Source organism: Anolis sagrei, chromosome 7, assembly GCF_037176765.1.
Source record: "Anolis sagrei isolate rAnoSag1 chromosome 7, rAnoSag1.mat, whole genome shotgun sequence".
NCBI lineage: Eukaryota > Metazoa > Chordata > Lepidosauria > Squamata > Dactyloidae > Anolis > Anolis sagrei.
In genome coordinates, this window is record NC_090027.1 from 32,902,296 (window position 1) to 32,918,396 (window position 16,101).

General features: G+C 40.1%; 1 protein-coding gene across 3 annotated transcripts in view; it reads left to right on the forward strand.

Moving 5' to 3' along the window:
• Positions 1–7,041, forward strand: part of ZBTB44 (zinc finger and BTB domain containing 44) — a 28,908-nt gene extending 21,867 nt beyond the window's left edge. For 2 of the 3 annotated variants that reach the window (XM_060787720.2, XM_060787721.2), the window contains exons 5-6: positions 214–514; positions 1,974–7,041. In XM_060787720.2, the coding sequence (XP_060643703.2) occupies positions 214–514; positions 1,974–2,256 (584 nt within the window). In that variant the 3' untranslated portion in view covers positions 2,257–7,041. The remainder of the gene's footprint in view (positions 1–213; positions 515–1,973) is intronic. The other variant, XM_060787723.2, reaches the window with a different exon arrangement.
• Positions 7,042–16,101: the final 9,060 nt, after the last annotated feature.

Sequence of the window (16,101 nt, forward strand, 5' to 3'; positions counted from 1 at the left end):
CAGAAAACCGACCATTTATTCTCAGCTTTTTGGGAACGGCTTCTGCTGGTCTAAAGCCTTGGCAAAGTTTTCTCTTGTCAGTCCTTGTTTCCGATAGCAGCTTCTGTGTGGATGGGCATAACTGCTGTCAGGTCCACAATAGAAGCTGAAGTTTTGCCCAAAGCAGTTCTCCAGTGCTCAGAGTCAATTCCTTTCCTCCCTGTCTCCCCCCAGGCATTAAACCCTTTCAGTGCGACCGTTGTGGGAAAAAGTTCACCCGGGCGTATTCGCTAAAGATGCATCGCCTGAAGCACGAAGGTAAACGCTGTTTCCGGTGCCAGATATGTAGTGCCACTTTCACTTCCTTCGGGGAATATAAACACCACATGCGGGTTTCCCGGCACATTATCCGCAAGCCTCGGATTTACGAGTGCAAAACATGTGGCGCCATGTTCACCAACTCTGGAAATTTAATCGTTCATCTGAGGAGTCTGAACCATGAAGCGTCAGAGCTAGCAAACTACTTCCAGAGCAGGTGAGGTGCACCGCAATAAAACCTACCAGGGAAACATGTTTTATTTTCCTAAACCATCTCTTCCCCACTTTTAGGGCAACCTACAGTAATCTTTTCCCCCCAGTCGGTTGCCGGATTATTGCAATCCAGCGGGCTATTGCTTTCTTATTGTCAGTAATTTCTGTGCTACTGTTTCATATTGAAGACCGAGTCATTTTGCTCTCTCGGAGTATTAGCAAGCATTTAAACAGTATTAATGTTAGGTTGAAAACCTGCATATAAAACAAAACAGTCCACCACATATATGTTGGTTTGAATAGTTTTAGCATGCATGAATACTGTTTTTTGAAATGGAATTAAATGTGGATAACATGGAATAATAGTCATACTCGTTTTAGAAAGAAACAGATATAACCAAGGTTGTTCAGTGAGATAATTAGACTCATAAATGTTAGGTATATAACTTTCCATTGAAATAAGTGAGGCGTACAACTTCTTTATTATATTTTATTTTAACTAGATTGTAATCTGTTATCATTCGGTCTGTGACACCTTTGCTTTCTGATGTTTCAGTGTACGCAAGTTTGGTTTCATGTTTGCGCATAAAATTATTTTTAAAACACCATGTTTACAATTCGCTGCAGGCTATGTATATGAAACCTAAATTAATTTCATGTTCAGACTTGGTCCCATCTCCAAGATATCTCAATCTACAAATATTCCAAAATCCAAACCACTTCTGGTCCTAAGCATTTCAAATAATGGATGCTCAACCTGTATTACTTGATCTATTCAGGATCCTCCTTTGTTGTGTTTTTGAAGGCTCAGGTTTGCAGCCTTTCCTTCTCATATGAAGGCATTTACCTGTAAAAACTTGCCAATCACCTTACTTGTTTGCCTCCTGGAGAGGGGTCAGAATTGGAATCCATAAAAGAAATGAAGGTACCTCCAGGAGAAAATGCAAATCTCCTCATATACTTCCAGTTTTTACATTTCTTCAATTTAGGGGCCATTTTCAACCTTTGGCCTAGATATGGCATTCTCTTCTAATTGGGGAATATAGTACTTCTCCATGTCAGCACGGACATCTTAAAATAATGCTTCAGGATGACATAAAGGAAGATCTATAATAGTCATGGGCAAACTTGGGCCCTCCAGGTGCTTTGGGCTTCAATTCCCACAATTGAATTAGGAATTGTGGGAGATGAAATCCAAAACGCCTGGATGGACAAAGTTTGTCCATGCTTGAACTATAGTGTTTACTCTTCCCATGGGGTGAATTAATAGATGAGGCAATGTGAAGGTCTTTCCCATACTAGATATACCATATACACTAGTTAGTTGCATTCTTTCCCAAGGGTTTTCAGGGCAAGTATGTTGAACAAGTTTCCCATATGCAATGCTGTCATTATTATGAGTATATCCGACATTATTTGCTAACAAGTAACTATTTCTTCCGACCTTTGGCCCTCCCTTCTAGTGATTTCCTAGTGCCGGACTACTTAAACCAAGAACAAGATGAGACCCTCGGCCAGTATGAGCTCGGAGAGCACGGGTTTGAGAGCAGCTCCTCTGTCCAAATGCCTGTCATTTCGCAGGTGTCGTCTACTCAGAATTGCGAGAGCACTTTCCCCTTGGGGCCTCTGGGTGGGTTGGCAGACAAGGAAGAAGACCTGCCCGAGCAGCCAAAGACGGTCGCAGGCGCCGAGGCCAGCCGAGAGGACCCCCTGAAACCGGGGCTCTCCTCTATTACTATTGAATAAGTCAAAACGTTTGGTTTCAGTCGTGTCTTTTTGGAAAGTGCCTGTGTTTGGTCTTGTACATTTTAATTTAATTTTCAGAAAGGAGGGGGGGGGAAGAATGTACCCCTTTTTCTTTTTGTAAGCTATGCTGTTCATACCATAGACTGCAACAGATGTTACGCTATTCTTCACAACCCAGTGTCACTTTTGTGGAAACATTTTTGAGGCTGAAATGCACAGTAAGGCATTGTCAGAACATCATATGCACTTCTAAAGAAAAACAAAGCACACACGAATTACAAGGTTTTTGTTTTGTTTTGTTTTTATGGCAGGCCGAAAGATAAGGAAAGGGCTTTTTTGCCGCCCTCATTTCAAAGATCTTCTGGGAAAGGAAGAGGAATTGATGGCTCTAAAAATGTTTTTAAGTAGGCTGCCAAGGTCTGAACCATCAAATTGCACATCTTAGAAAGCTTTTGAATACTTTTTGCCTAAAATGAATCCCTTCTCTCTCTTAATTTCCCTTACTTGATATAATTACTATAACATACAAGGCCTATGGTTTTAAAAATGGATGTTTGATCGGCTTTGGCAAAACTAAGGGCAGTGTGCCCAGGTATGCTTACCTTCAATATGTCACTACTCCTTTAAAAACAGCTCTTGCAAAGGGCCTTATAAGGGTTTCTTTCTCTGAAGTGATACATTAAAAAAAGAAACTCTGGTCAGGAAATTCGGGTTGTATCTCACAATTTGGAATAGAAGAAAAGTATTTCAAGAAGGAAAAGTTTACAAAAGGCAAAGGAGCATTTTTGCATTCATATGCTCTTGTGATTTACACATGCAACTATGTGTACTTGCCGTAGTTTTATTGGTTTTATATATATATATATATATATATAATTTTCCTTCAGAGGCCAAGTTTCTAAACCAACAGGGGTTGTTTACAGAAGGCCTGTTAAAAATGATAAAATGTTCCTATTCTAAAATAGTTCTTATACCCTTGCAAAGCCAGTTTCTGAAAAGCCATTACTCCCAACAACATACACAACTCCAACAAGTAATTAACTGAATGTTTTGCCATTTTATTTTCACTTGTTACATTTATGAAACGTGTACAACATAAGATGGCACATTTTGTTGGCCCACCAGTTCTTGGTCTGTTGTCAGTGCCTTTCGGTGTGGGTAAGGCTTAGGAATTTTAATTAAATTGATTTTTTTGCTCATTCCTTGTAACCTGAAGTATCCCAAGATTAACATTTTTTAGGAAGTGTGAAACTTACTTGAGAAGGTACTTAACCTTAATTTCATATGAACATTAAACTAAGACTAAAACAACAAAGGGCTGATGGGGAGGGATTGTTGAATAGCTGCAGAGGCCAAGTAACAGGGCTGATACATTATGCAACTAATACTGAAGTTTGTGGACATTCTGGAAGAAACATATTTCTGCCAAGAGTAAACCCACCAAAATCTAAGGAAACCGATTTTTGTACTTCCCACTACTATTGTGAAGGGCTTCACAGAATGACTAACGAAGTTTAAACGTAGGTATTTTGCTCAATAGCTTTAGGGGTTTTTTCTTCTTCCCATTAATTTTGAATTTTAAAAAATCTTCCAGATAAGTACTTCAGTATTTTCAGCAAGGGGTACCCATGCTGACGTTGTGTCCTCCTTTTCAAGGCAGACCAATGATGGTTCTGTCTTGTAACTAGAGCAAAAAAAAAAAAAACTCACCAAAAACCCAAAGCTAGCAATTGGGTTATATATACATTGGTATTACCATTCCAATAATTCCTGTAAGGACTGTCTATTTTTTTTCAAATGCAGGATGGAACTGATTTAAGGCAACGGATTTCAAAATGCAAATATCTTGTAGCAATCACATGACGTTCATGAGATTAATTGGTATAAGGTACATATCGGTTACTTTTATGTTCATTCTTAACATAGTATTGTATAGCTTGATTTTGTATGCACAGAGGGTTTTGTCTACACAATGCAGTTTATCTTGTGTAAGGTCCATTCAGGGGGCATGCTTTGTTAGTTCGAAAATTGTACATTTGATATGTGCAAATGTAGAGCGGGTGATCTACATTAACAGAGTTTTAGGATATTTAAAATACGGTATCTTCCTGAAGATTATACTACTAACAAAAACACTAAAACTGAAATACTACAAATAAAATCATTGGGAGCTCATAAGATGTAAATGTAGACATAATCAGTGTTTGCGTGGAAACGGCATCCACTGAGTTGCATCTCAGTACAAAAACTTCATGGATTGTGGTAATTTAGAATTCTAAAACTCAAGCAAAGGAGTCGTCCAGAATTCTTTTTCCTGTTGGGAGATCTCTTCAAAGATCTTATTCCTTCTCAATCTAAAAGAGCATCCTCTCATTAATAAAAACCATCTTATCAATTTTCTTATTTTTTCAAATTCCTTTAGACCATTTATGGGTGAACATCCAAGCCCTAAAACCAAGATATTGAACACCTTGGGCAGTTTTAACTTGAAAAACTTGAACCCCACATTTTATCCTCCCAAAAAAAAACCAAAACCTGTCAGCCCCCTCAAAGTCTGGGTTCTGTGGGAAAGCATTTTAGCACCTAGTCAATAGAATCGCCACTTTCTCTTGCCCAACTTTGGGCATCAGACCATCGCGTATCCAGCCTTGACTCTCCAAAGAGAACAATTGTTTCCCCAAAGCATAACTTCCAGAGGACCTGAACTGGTCCAGATCTAGGTGACCTGACTGGGTTATAGTGTTACCAACCCATAAAGGTTGGCCATCCTTTTAAATCTGGTTAAATGTCAGGTGTTTTCCAGCTTTGTCAAATTGTCGTCATGATAATGGGCTTCCTTTCTTCAGATAATTATTTGAATGTTTGGGTTTTCATATCCAAATTTCTCAATTGGTTGAACCAGATATGTCATATAGTGCCCCAAGAATCAGGATGTGCTGTATGGCCTCTTTCCCAGTCATGAAAGAAAGCATTTTCAAATATAAAGCATCTGTTTCCACACACTGCTGAGACAGAGGATCCCAAGTGTGGGGTAGTGTCTGCCACTGCCATGGGCCTAGCGGAGAATATATGTGCATGAGAGATGAAATCGCAATCCCTCAGAATGGCAGTTCCATCTTGCTTGCATTCGGTCACCAGCTTCTCATTCAATTTCCCCTGAGTGCATTATTTGGAAATCAGTTTGGCGTCTTTGTTGCCGATAGATATTCCCAGTTCTGATGCAGAACGCACAGAGCCAGTGATGTCTTTCAGAACCGTCCCAGTTTGGGCACTTATCCTTTGTCTGAAAAGTGTAAATGTGATTTTTTTTTGTTCATCAACCAGTGCCAGTGTAGCAAATATATTATATATATATTATATTTTATAAAACTATAGCCCCTAGGTCCCCAAAAAGAGATTGAAACTGTATTTTTTTAAACGATGCATTTGCAAATTTTTAAAATAGTGGCTTTAGCCAGTTTTGTGTGGGGTGGGAGGGCATATCAGTGATTTTTCTTCACCAGCCTCAACACAGAAGAGGGCTAGATTTCAAAAAAAATTCCCTGCCTGTTTCTTAAAGTCTGCAGAAATTGGCATAACGGAAAAGGTTTGGATAGTGTTTGATACAAAAGAGATGCCGTTTTTCCCCTTCCTTGGTTGCCTTTCTGCAGAAGGCAAGGCTTCCTTTTCTTATAATGAAGAGACAGAATTAGGGTCAATCCATTGACCTAAGAAAAGAGTGGCTCAAGTTTACGTTCTTCCATACTACAAGACCTTGCAGGTCGCAATTAGCCAGGAAGGGGGGTCAGATATAATAAATAATACAGCTGATATTTTTAAGATGCAAGATTTTAAGTGGTTTTAAAGCTCTCTGGTTTGTTGTTTTGTATGTCAAGTTTTCTGTATGGTATCAGAGGACTTCAGAGAAAAGGATGGTGCTGTGTGTTTGTCTCCTCTTCGGCTGCTGCATGCTACCATTTTTATTCTCTCTCCAGTCTCAGCCGGTGGAAGCTGTTGAGTGTGCTTCCAGGTCCCAGTCTTGCAGTGCTGTCTGTCTCTCTGTGGACCGTTGTACAATCCCCAAAAAGAAAGGAAGGGAGGGAGGAAAGTTGGAGCCGGAAGTGCAAATTGAATCCTCAGAGGGCCTTCCAGCCTCCGCCTGTACCTCCCTCCCCCTGTTAACTGTGCCAGTCTTCAGTCACCAGCCGCATCTCATAGAGCTTTTCTTGTCTGTGCTGACCACAGCTAGGCTACTTGGCATGTTTATTGACTTAATGGAAAAAATAATGTTTTTGGGTTTGGTTTTTTTTAATGTTGAAATACACTTTGCATTTTATATACTATATCTGGCTATTAGTATTTTTCAGGAACCCATAGTTCTTGGTGGCTATATATATATTTTTGTGACTTTTTGTAAACTAAAGTGCCGTTTCACTGTTACAATCATTTCTAGAGTTCTTGTAATCAATGTGAATATCATGGTTTTTTCGAACTCCGTTCTGAGCCCGTAGTGTTCGCTTTTGTGATTCTCTGTGTCATGTATATATTCTGTATAGTTTACCTTGTATTGAAATATTAGCTTGTTTGATATAAGAAGAATATGTATTGGGTACCTTTTTTGCTAGCCTGGTTGTTTAATCTTTAAAAAAAATGCCTTGAAAATTTTCAACAAAAAAAGAAAAGAAAGTCTCTCCAGATTGGTCACAGAAGTCAAAATGAGCGGGAAGAAAAACTAGTTTTGAGTGTCTTTGGATAGAAACATGATGCTAAGATTTTTCATTAAAATATTAATGTTTTATGGAGTAAGCACACATGTCTCTGTCGTTATTTTAACCATATTTCTAAGTTTGTGGTTTTCAGTCAAGACCAAGAGCTTTGTGAGTCTTCCCGTGGATAAGACGGATGAGGAACGTTCTGTACACATGGATCGAGGCCAGGTTGCATCCTCACAGACTCAGTGTTGTAAGAAGTAGACTGTCTGGAATGTAGGCCATTACCTTGGCTCTTTGGCTTTCAGGGTGAATACGAGGTGAAATGGAGTACAAGACCTGTGCTTTTTTTTAAAAAAAGATACTATTTTATTATGCTCCCTGTAATTTCATACCTTTCACCTACATATGATCTAAGAGCCTAACATACTGGGCAGTTGGTGTTCAGTGTTAGCTTTGCTGAAGTTTCTGCATATTCGTCTAGTGAACCCAAATAGAGAGTCTGCACATTAGAACTCGTGCTTCACTGCAGAAGGCAAGTTCTCTTCCTATTACAATACAATACAAAACTTTATTACAGTCACTGACAGCACAAAGCGAGACACAAGCGCCCTGGGAAGGGGAAACACAGCTCCCCATTGAAACAGTTATTAGAAAGCTTTCATGGCTGGAATCACTAGGTTCTTGTGGGTTTTTTCGGGCTATAGAGCCATGTTCTAGAGGCATTTCTCCTGACGTTTCGCCTGCATCTATGGCAAGCATCCTCAGAGGTTGAGAAGGTCTGTTGGAAGTAGGAAAAAAGGGTTTATATATCTGTGGAATGGCTGGGGTGGGGCAAGGAGCTCTTCCCTGCTGCAGTTAGGTGTGAATGTTTAGCTGATCACCTTCATTAGCATTTGAAGGCCTGCCTGAGTCTGGGAAAATCTGTTGCTGGGAGGTGTTAATCTGTGCCTGGTTTTTTCCTCTCTGTTGTTTAGCTGTTATAATTTTAGAGTTTTTTAATACTGGTAGCCAGATTTTGTTCATTTTCATGGTCTCTTCCTTTCTGTTGAAATTGTCCACATGCTTGTTGATTTCAATGGCTTCTCTGTGTAGTCTGACATGGTGGTTGTTGGTGTGGTCCAGCATTTCTGTGTTCTCCAATAATATGCTGTGTCCAGGCTGGTTCATCAGGTGCTCTGCTATGGCTGACTTCTCTGGTTGAAGTAGTCTGCAGTGCCTTTCATATTCCTTGATGCGTGTCTGGGCGCTGCGTTTGGTGGTCCCTATGTAGACTTGTCCACAGCTGAATGGTATACGGTAGAGTAAAGATGAAGATCCACCCAGAGGAAAAGTGTTCCTGCCATACATCAAGGGAACCACTGAGCGCATAGGGAAGCTGATGAGGAAACACAACATACAAACAATCTACAAACCCACCAAGAAAATCCAACAAATGCTACGTTCAGCAAAGGACAAGAGGGATCCTCTCACCTCTGCAGGAGTCTACCGTATACCATGCAGCTGTGGACAAGTCTACATAGGGACCACCAAACGCAGCGCCCAGACACGCATCAAGGAACATGAAAGGCACTGCAGACTACTTCAACCAGAGAAGTCAGCCATAGCAGAGCACCTGATGAACCAGCCTGGACACAGCATATTATTGGAGAACACAGAAATGCTGGACCACACCAACAACCACCATGTCAGACTACACAGAGAAGCCATTGAAATCCACAAGCATGTGGACAATTTCAACAGAAAGGAAGAGACCATGAAAATGAACAAAATCTGGCTACCAGTATTAAAAAACTCTAAAATTATAACAGCTAAACAACAGAGAGGAAAAAACCAGGCACAGATTAACACCTCCCAGCAACAGATTTTCCCAGACTCAGGCAGGCCTTCAAATGCTAATGAAGGTGATCAGCTAAACATTCACACCTAACTGCAGCAGGGAAGAGCTCCTTGCCCCAACCCAGCCATTCCACAGATATATAAACCCATTTTTCCTACTTCCAACAGACCTTCTCAACCTCTGAGGATGCTTGCCATAGATGCAGGCGAAACGTCAGGAGAAATGCCTCTAGAACATGGCTCTATAGCCCGAAAAAACCCACAAGAACCTAGTTATTAGAAAACAGATTAAAAAACAGTTTAATGTGACTTTGTCCACATGTGGTAGAAATGTAAGAAAGTTAAAAGATGGCATCAGATTTATAAAAAAAATAGAAACAATCCTCCACCTAAGATTTGAATAACAGCAGAGAGGAAACAACCAGGCACATCTTAACACCTCTCAACAAAAGATTTTCCCAGGCTCAGCCAGGCCTTCAAATGCTAATGAAGGTGGTCAGTTGAAACATTCACACCTAGCTCCAGCAGAGAAGAGCTCTTTGCCCCATACCAGTCATTCCACAGATATATAAACCCATTTTCCTATTTCCAACAGACCTCACTACCTCTGAGGATGCTTGCCATAGATGCAGGCGAAACGTCAGGAGAAATGCCTCTAGAACATGGCCCTATAGCCCGAAAAAACCCACAAGAACCTAGTGATTCCAGCCATGAAAGCCTTCGACAATACATTCAAGCCCGAATATTTTTTACTTGGGATCACAGATTTCAAAATGGATAAAAACATGGACAAGATCTTCTATCTTATAACAACAGCCAGAATAATTATGCCGCAATTATGGAAAACACCAAAAATACCCACTATGGAAAAATTGATTTTGAAAGTGAAGGATACCATGAATATAGACCTCCTCAGCCAAAAACGTGCACAGAACAACCAACAAAACCACGTAACGGACTGGGGAAATTTTATGGATTTCTTTAAAAAGGAAAATACAGGAATTTATATAAAAAAAGAATTTAAAGAAACTCAAGGACCCAGGGGGAGAAAAAAAATAGAAACTGACGCTACAAAGACTAAAAGAGTTTAAGGCAGAGGTGGTCCTTCAGCAAGGTTGAACCTGGAAGCAAACTCCCTGTGAAACTCAAATATACTCTTCTTTTACCCCTCCCTTTTTCTTTTTTTTTTCTTCATTTTTCCTCTTTCTTCCTTTCCTCTTCCCCTACCTCTCCAAATTTCCCATTTCTCTCTGGATTCAACGCTCCAGTTCCAATGCAAACCTTTTCAATTTTATTTCTTTGATTTTTGTTACCTAATTTGCAATAAAAATCATTAAAAAAAACAGTTTAATGTAACAGGTATGGAACCGAGGGGGAAAGACTTGATAGGAGGGGTCAAAGCATGGGGGGGCACTAAAGGGGATGGGAGGGGCACATTACAAATCTAGTAGCATTTCAGCTGTAACAGGTAGCTCCTCATATATGCCAATAGTAGGGAACATGAAGCCCACCCATTGCTTTGGACTTTGAGACCCATAACCCCTTATTGCCCATAGTGGATGAAGCTGGTAGAAGTCTATGGCTTATAGAATATCTCTTTTCAGCTTAGTTCTTAGATGTTCTATGAATTGGCCCAGGCTCAAAGGAAATGCATGTGGTTCTTGCTTGTGTGGCTAGTAAAACCTTTCTTGAAAGTTATGGCATCGCCAGAGCTACTCAAAGCCCATACACAGTTACCAGTTCACAGAGCATTTCCCAGAAAAAAGAAGCCACTTTTATTATATTTAATAATAATTTATATCCCCCTTTTCTCCTAGCACAGATAGGACCCAGGGTGGCTTGCAGCGCACCCATCTGGACTGACATAGCTATGTCTTCATATTCATTAATTACATAACATGTAAAGGAGTTACAGCTTTGCCGTAAATCTATACCGAGCAAAAGTGGTTTTGCTTTTCCTCCTCTCATAGGATGGGGTTGGGTTCTTTCAGCAACTCAAACAATGGAAAAGTCACATTTCAAGTTCTTTAAGCCAGTATTCTGGAAAATTTTACATTTTAAAATAAGGTTAGTATGCTGTTTAGGGTGGGATTTTGGTGGGCATTTGGCAATCCCCAAATGAAATGCGGCAGTCTTGTCTTGCCTTAGAAATCCGATCACCTCAAACCATCTGATGATGTACTTCTGATGAAGAATGCATCAGGTTTGGGGTTAAAGTGTGGTTTGAACTAAAAATCAGTGAATGTGAAATGACGATTAGAGCGAACCCTTAAACCCCACTGTGCTCCAGTTTAGAGCTTCCCAGCGTGGTTTGACTCTGTGTCCATGACATGAATATCAAAGATGCTATCTGGGTTTTTTTAATGCAGCCATCTAATTGCAGTGGGTATTTTTAACCACAGATACATTGGGAAACCAATAACCACACCCAAATAAGGAATCTCTTGTAATGCATCAACTGGATTGTGGCATTCTTTAAAAACAAAGATCCAAATTACAACTATTTTTATCCCCCTGTAAACAGACTATGTATTGCATAAGAAAGTCCAGGGATTGGGAAGCACAGCTGCATAATGGGCAGTGGAGTATTTTTGAAAGAATGTCTTCGAAACATGGACCCCTTTTCCATCCCCAATTAAGGGAAATGTTTCCTTTGCGTAATGTTGGCAGGCTACACATTCATTTCAGGGCTGACGGGACAAAAATTATAAACAACTGTTATGCAACCACCAGTTGATTGATTTGAAATTAATACAGCGAATGAGAAAAGCAAACAAGGGGGGGAAACCTTTATGGAGAACGGGTTCAGCAAAAACGTTTTAGGTTAACACTTTCTTCCAAAGAGTATTATATGAATATAAGTCCCAGTGAAATGCTGGTTGGAAGTGTTTTTATTTATTCTTAAAGATGGCAGTAAGGAGAGAAGGTGGAAAATATTTGGATACTAAGAGGCAAAATTATGTTCTGTGTTCATGTTTGTTGTTCGGTGTAAGAACTTACATTTATTTCAGTCTTGTTTTGTTCAAAGATGCTTGAAAGGTTGTCTTAGCCCGGGCCCTATATCACTAGTACTGTTCCTTCCCATGGGGCTCCACACTTCCTATGACATCAGCTTCAAAGGGTTGCAAAACTGGGACACCCCACTGGGAAAATACAGGTAATCCCCCTTCCCCGTGTCTTGCTTTCCCAGGCAGTTTTGTTGCGCAGCAAGCAGATCTTAGCCACGTACCATGCACAAGATACACAGACGAGTAGAAATGAACAGAAAAAAATCTTTACTCTTAATAGCAGAGATAAAACACAAACTTGCAGTGTTACATACAAAAAACAAACAGTGCAAGAAACTTACAGTCTTTGTAAGTAACACAAAATAAAGCATCTTTATCTTAAGTCAAATGAGAAAGCAAAACATAAACCTTCTACCATAGCTTCCTTTAAAGCAGCATAACAGCTTCTCTCCAGCCTGCTCCTCAGAGCAGAGCCTTTGAGCATAGATCTCCTCAGAGAAAAAGCTCTCCAGAACTGTATTCTAAAAACCCATACAGTTATACCCTATTGGGTATGGGCCAAGATTGTTGGATGACCTACATTACCAGCTGCACATAATAATTACCATCATAAGAGCAGACCAGGTGGCTATCTCCTTTAGGCAGTTATCAACCTCAGTGTGTCTGTCGCTCAAGAAGTTTGCTTTTCACTCAACTGGTGGGGCAGCAAACCTCAGAGAACCAGATCTAGGAGAAATCCAGGCCTCATTGACTCCAAGGTGAAACCATACTACCAGCCGCCACCCCCCCCCCCCCTTTATCATTCATGGGGCTTTCCAGAGTGGTACTACAAGTCAGTGCCTGCTCCGTTGCAGCAGAAACTGGTTCACAGAAGGACAGGGCTGCCTGGTTTATTCAAAATGCTTCCAGCCACTTTGAACAAAATACTGGAGGACAAAGATTCAAAGGTGTTATTGGGTTGCATCTCCCAGCAGTCCTAATTAGACTACCTTAAGATAGAAATAATAATAATAAAATAATAAACCTTTATTTGTACCCCGCTACCATCTCCCGCAGGACTTGGTGCGGCTTACAAGAGGCTGAGCCCAAAGTACATAATCAACAAAAACACAACAGACAGCAATACAATGCAACAGTAAATAAGCAAACAATATAAAAAAAAATAAGAACATCATGATAGTTATAATCTAACATCATCTGGTTTATTATGCAACGTGGACCTCTTTATGACTTGGCCTCTGGGTGATAGACAGATGGAGTATTTATTGAGTATTTATTGAGATACGTTTTCCTTGCCCTCTGTCTAAAGATCTCAAAAAGATGTACAATCAAAACCAATCTGACATTCAAAACAGTATGTGAAATATGAATGATTTTAAACAGCTTAAAATATATTTAAAAATTAAATTAAACCAAACAGATTAAAACTAGTGAAAACTATTTAAGCTGATTAAAATAAGAATAAGTTGACAAATCGATGTTGGGGTGCGGAGGAAGAAATCCCATGTACAGAGGTGTCATTTGTGTATTTCCACTGGCAATTCTTTTCATGTTGGTAAAGGTTTTCCCCTGACATTAAGTCCAATTGTGTCCGACTCTGAGGGTTGGTTCTCATCTCCATTTCTAAGCCGAAGAGCCGTCATTGTCCAAAGACACCTCCAAGGTCATGTGGCCGGCATAACTGCATGGAGCACTGTTATCTTCCTGCCATAGTGGTACCTATTTGCATGTTTTCGAACTGCTAGTTTGGCAGAAGCTGGGGCTAACAGCAGGAGCTCATGCCACTCCCCATATTTGAACCTGTGACCCTTTGGTCAGCAAGTTCAGCAGTTCAACAGTTTAACCCACTGCGCCACCAGGGACTTTTCATGTTAAGGAGTCATTTTTATAGTTTATGGCAAACAACTATTAATTCTGTGTGGTTGTGTATATATATGGATTTTAAGTTATTTTTTAAAATATTGATGTTTAATTCTGTTTTAATGTTGGTATATTTGTGGATTGTGTTGAAATGCTTTTAGCTGAAGCTGCCATTAGTTTCCTTTGTGGAGAGAAAAAGGGGTATAAATCAACATCATCATTTGAGCATTTTTATTTTATTATTTTAAAAACTACTTTTTAATGCAGTGTTTAAGTTCTTTTTTCACCTGGTTTTTTAACATAAAAGGTTAATTTAATTGTGTTTTCTCTTTTGTTTTTTGTTGTTGTTGTTTCCATTGGATTTTTAAAGCATACAGCCCCTTGACTTAGTTTTTGGAGAAAGGTGAAATATAAAATAATACCTAAAATTCTGTACCCTTCACTTTTGGAGTTCAAGAAAGGCAGCATTAGGCCGCCTTTCTTCTCCCATCACTTCTGTGGAAAATGAAGATTGTTTTCCTATTAATTAGGCAATACTAATTTGTTGTCTGTAATTCTGCAGTCTAGCCTACGTATACCATGATCACCAAAATATGTTTGAAAACCCTTAGTTTTTGCACCCAAACAAAAATGGGTCCGTATTATTTGTAATGACGATTTAATTATATTTCTAATGAAAAAAAATGTTCTTTCCAAAAAGCAATAATTCCTACCCAATTAAAAACAGACCCTAATGGTTGGCTCTTGTTTTTTAAGTATTACTAAAGAGGAAATTTACAGCTGTTTTTTGAAAAAAATATAGAAGTATACAGGACTGACAAAAGATTTATACAAGCCAGGGTTTTGTTTTGTTTTTTCTATCGCACCAACTGGTTGTGATGAGGACAACTATGGAGTAACACTTATTCTTTCAGAGGGCTCTGGTAGGGCTCTGTCCACAAAAGGAGGTGTTAGAGAACTTCGAAAGGTTACTTTTGCACTGCCTGACTCTCCCATGTAACTTTTCTAATCTCCACATTTACCTTGAAGGTTAAGATCAGGTCTATGCCACTAACTGGTGGTTGATCATTGAGGCTCAGGAGCTGTCCATGCCAATGGACTGCAGGTAGAGTGGCCAGGCTGACAAAAGGAGAGGACACTTGCACCTATAATTATGGCCCAACAACAAAAACATTTTTGGTGTCATGGTTTTTAGACCTCTTCCTTAGGTTATTTGGGGCATTGATTCAGAAAATTGCATTGGATAGACCATATCCGTTCTAGTTTCCTAGGGAAGGTTATTATTTTCTGTGGCAGAACACATGAAGACTTCTATATAGCATGTGCTCTACATCTCAAAAACTATCTCTGATAGGGGAAAGCTGGTGCATTTTTGGAATTAGCTGATGAAATGTATCCAGAAACCCGACTAATATTTGAGGCATCAAAATGTGTGTTCCAAAATTCATTGTTTTGAGAGCTTTAAGCCACATACAAGCTTTTAAATGCCAGTGCTTTGACGTGAAGTGCTTGCCCACGGACTGGCCACATTATCCGAATGTCCGATCACCGTCTCCCAAAGCAGTTACTATACTCCCAACTCAAGAATGGGAAACATAACGTTAGTGGACAGGAAAAGAGATTTACAGATAAGCTTAAAGCCAACCTTAAAAACTGTAGCATAGATACAGAACTGGGAATCCCTGACCCTTGAGTGCTCTAACTGGAGGTCAGCTGTGACCAGCAGTGCTACAGAATTCGAAGAGGCACAAATGGAGGGCAAAAGGGAGAAACATGCCAAGAAGAAGGTGCATAAGTCCAACTCTTACCAGGACCACCTCCCACCTGGAAACCAATGTCCTCACGGCAGGAGAACATGCGGATCAAGAATAGGGTTCCACAGCCACCTACGAACCCACCGCCAAAACCCTAGACTTGGAGGACCATCATCCTTGGGCTACGAGGGATCGCCTAAGTAAGTAAGTAAGCTTGCCCATTCTGGGTCCTCATTAAATATCTAAATGTTTCCTGCTCCAGAGTCAACCCTGTGTGACCTCTGACAGGTGAACAATTTTCTCATGTAGTTTTGTTTCGTTCCACGTATTTATTTATTTTTCAAGGACAAAACAAACGATAAGAGGCCGCACAGGAGTACAAATAATATTCTAAATGTTGATGCCTGAGCTTCTCCCACTTTGGGCCTGGATTTGTTTGTTCTGTTCTGAGGGAGCAAAGGAGGCAAAAACCACACGTAAATCATACCAGGGATTTCCACCCGCACCTCAAACGCAATCCCCCCCTTCTTTCACTCTGCCCCAACTTTTACTAACAGTTTACTCTTCTGTGAGAGAGCATATAAAGCACATGTCCTGCTCAACGGGCCAAGAGGCTTGAAAGGTTGTCAGCGAGAACAACCGTTGGACTCAAGTTGCTGATTTATTCAAGTGCGAATGCACACGCCAAGCCCTGGC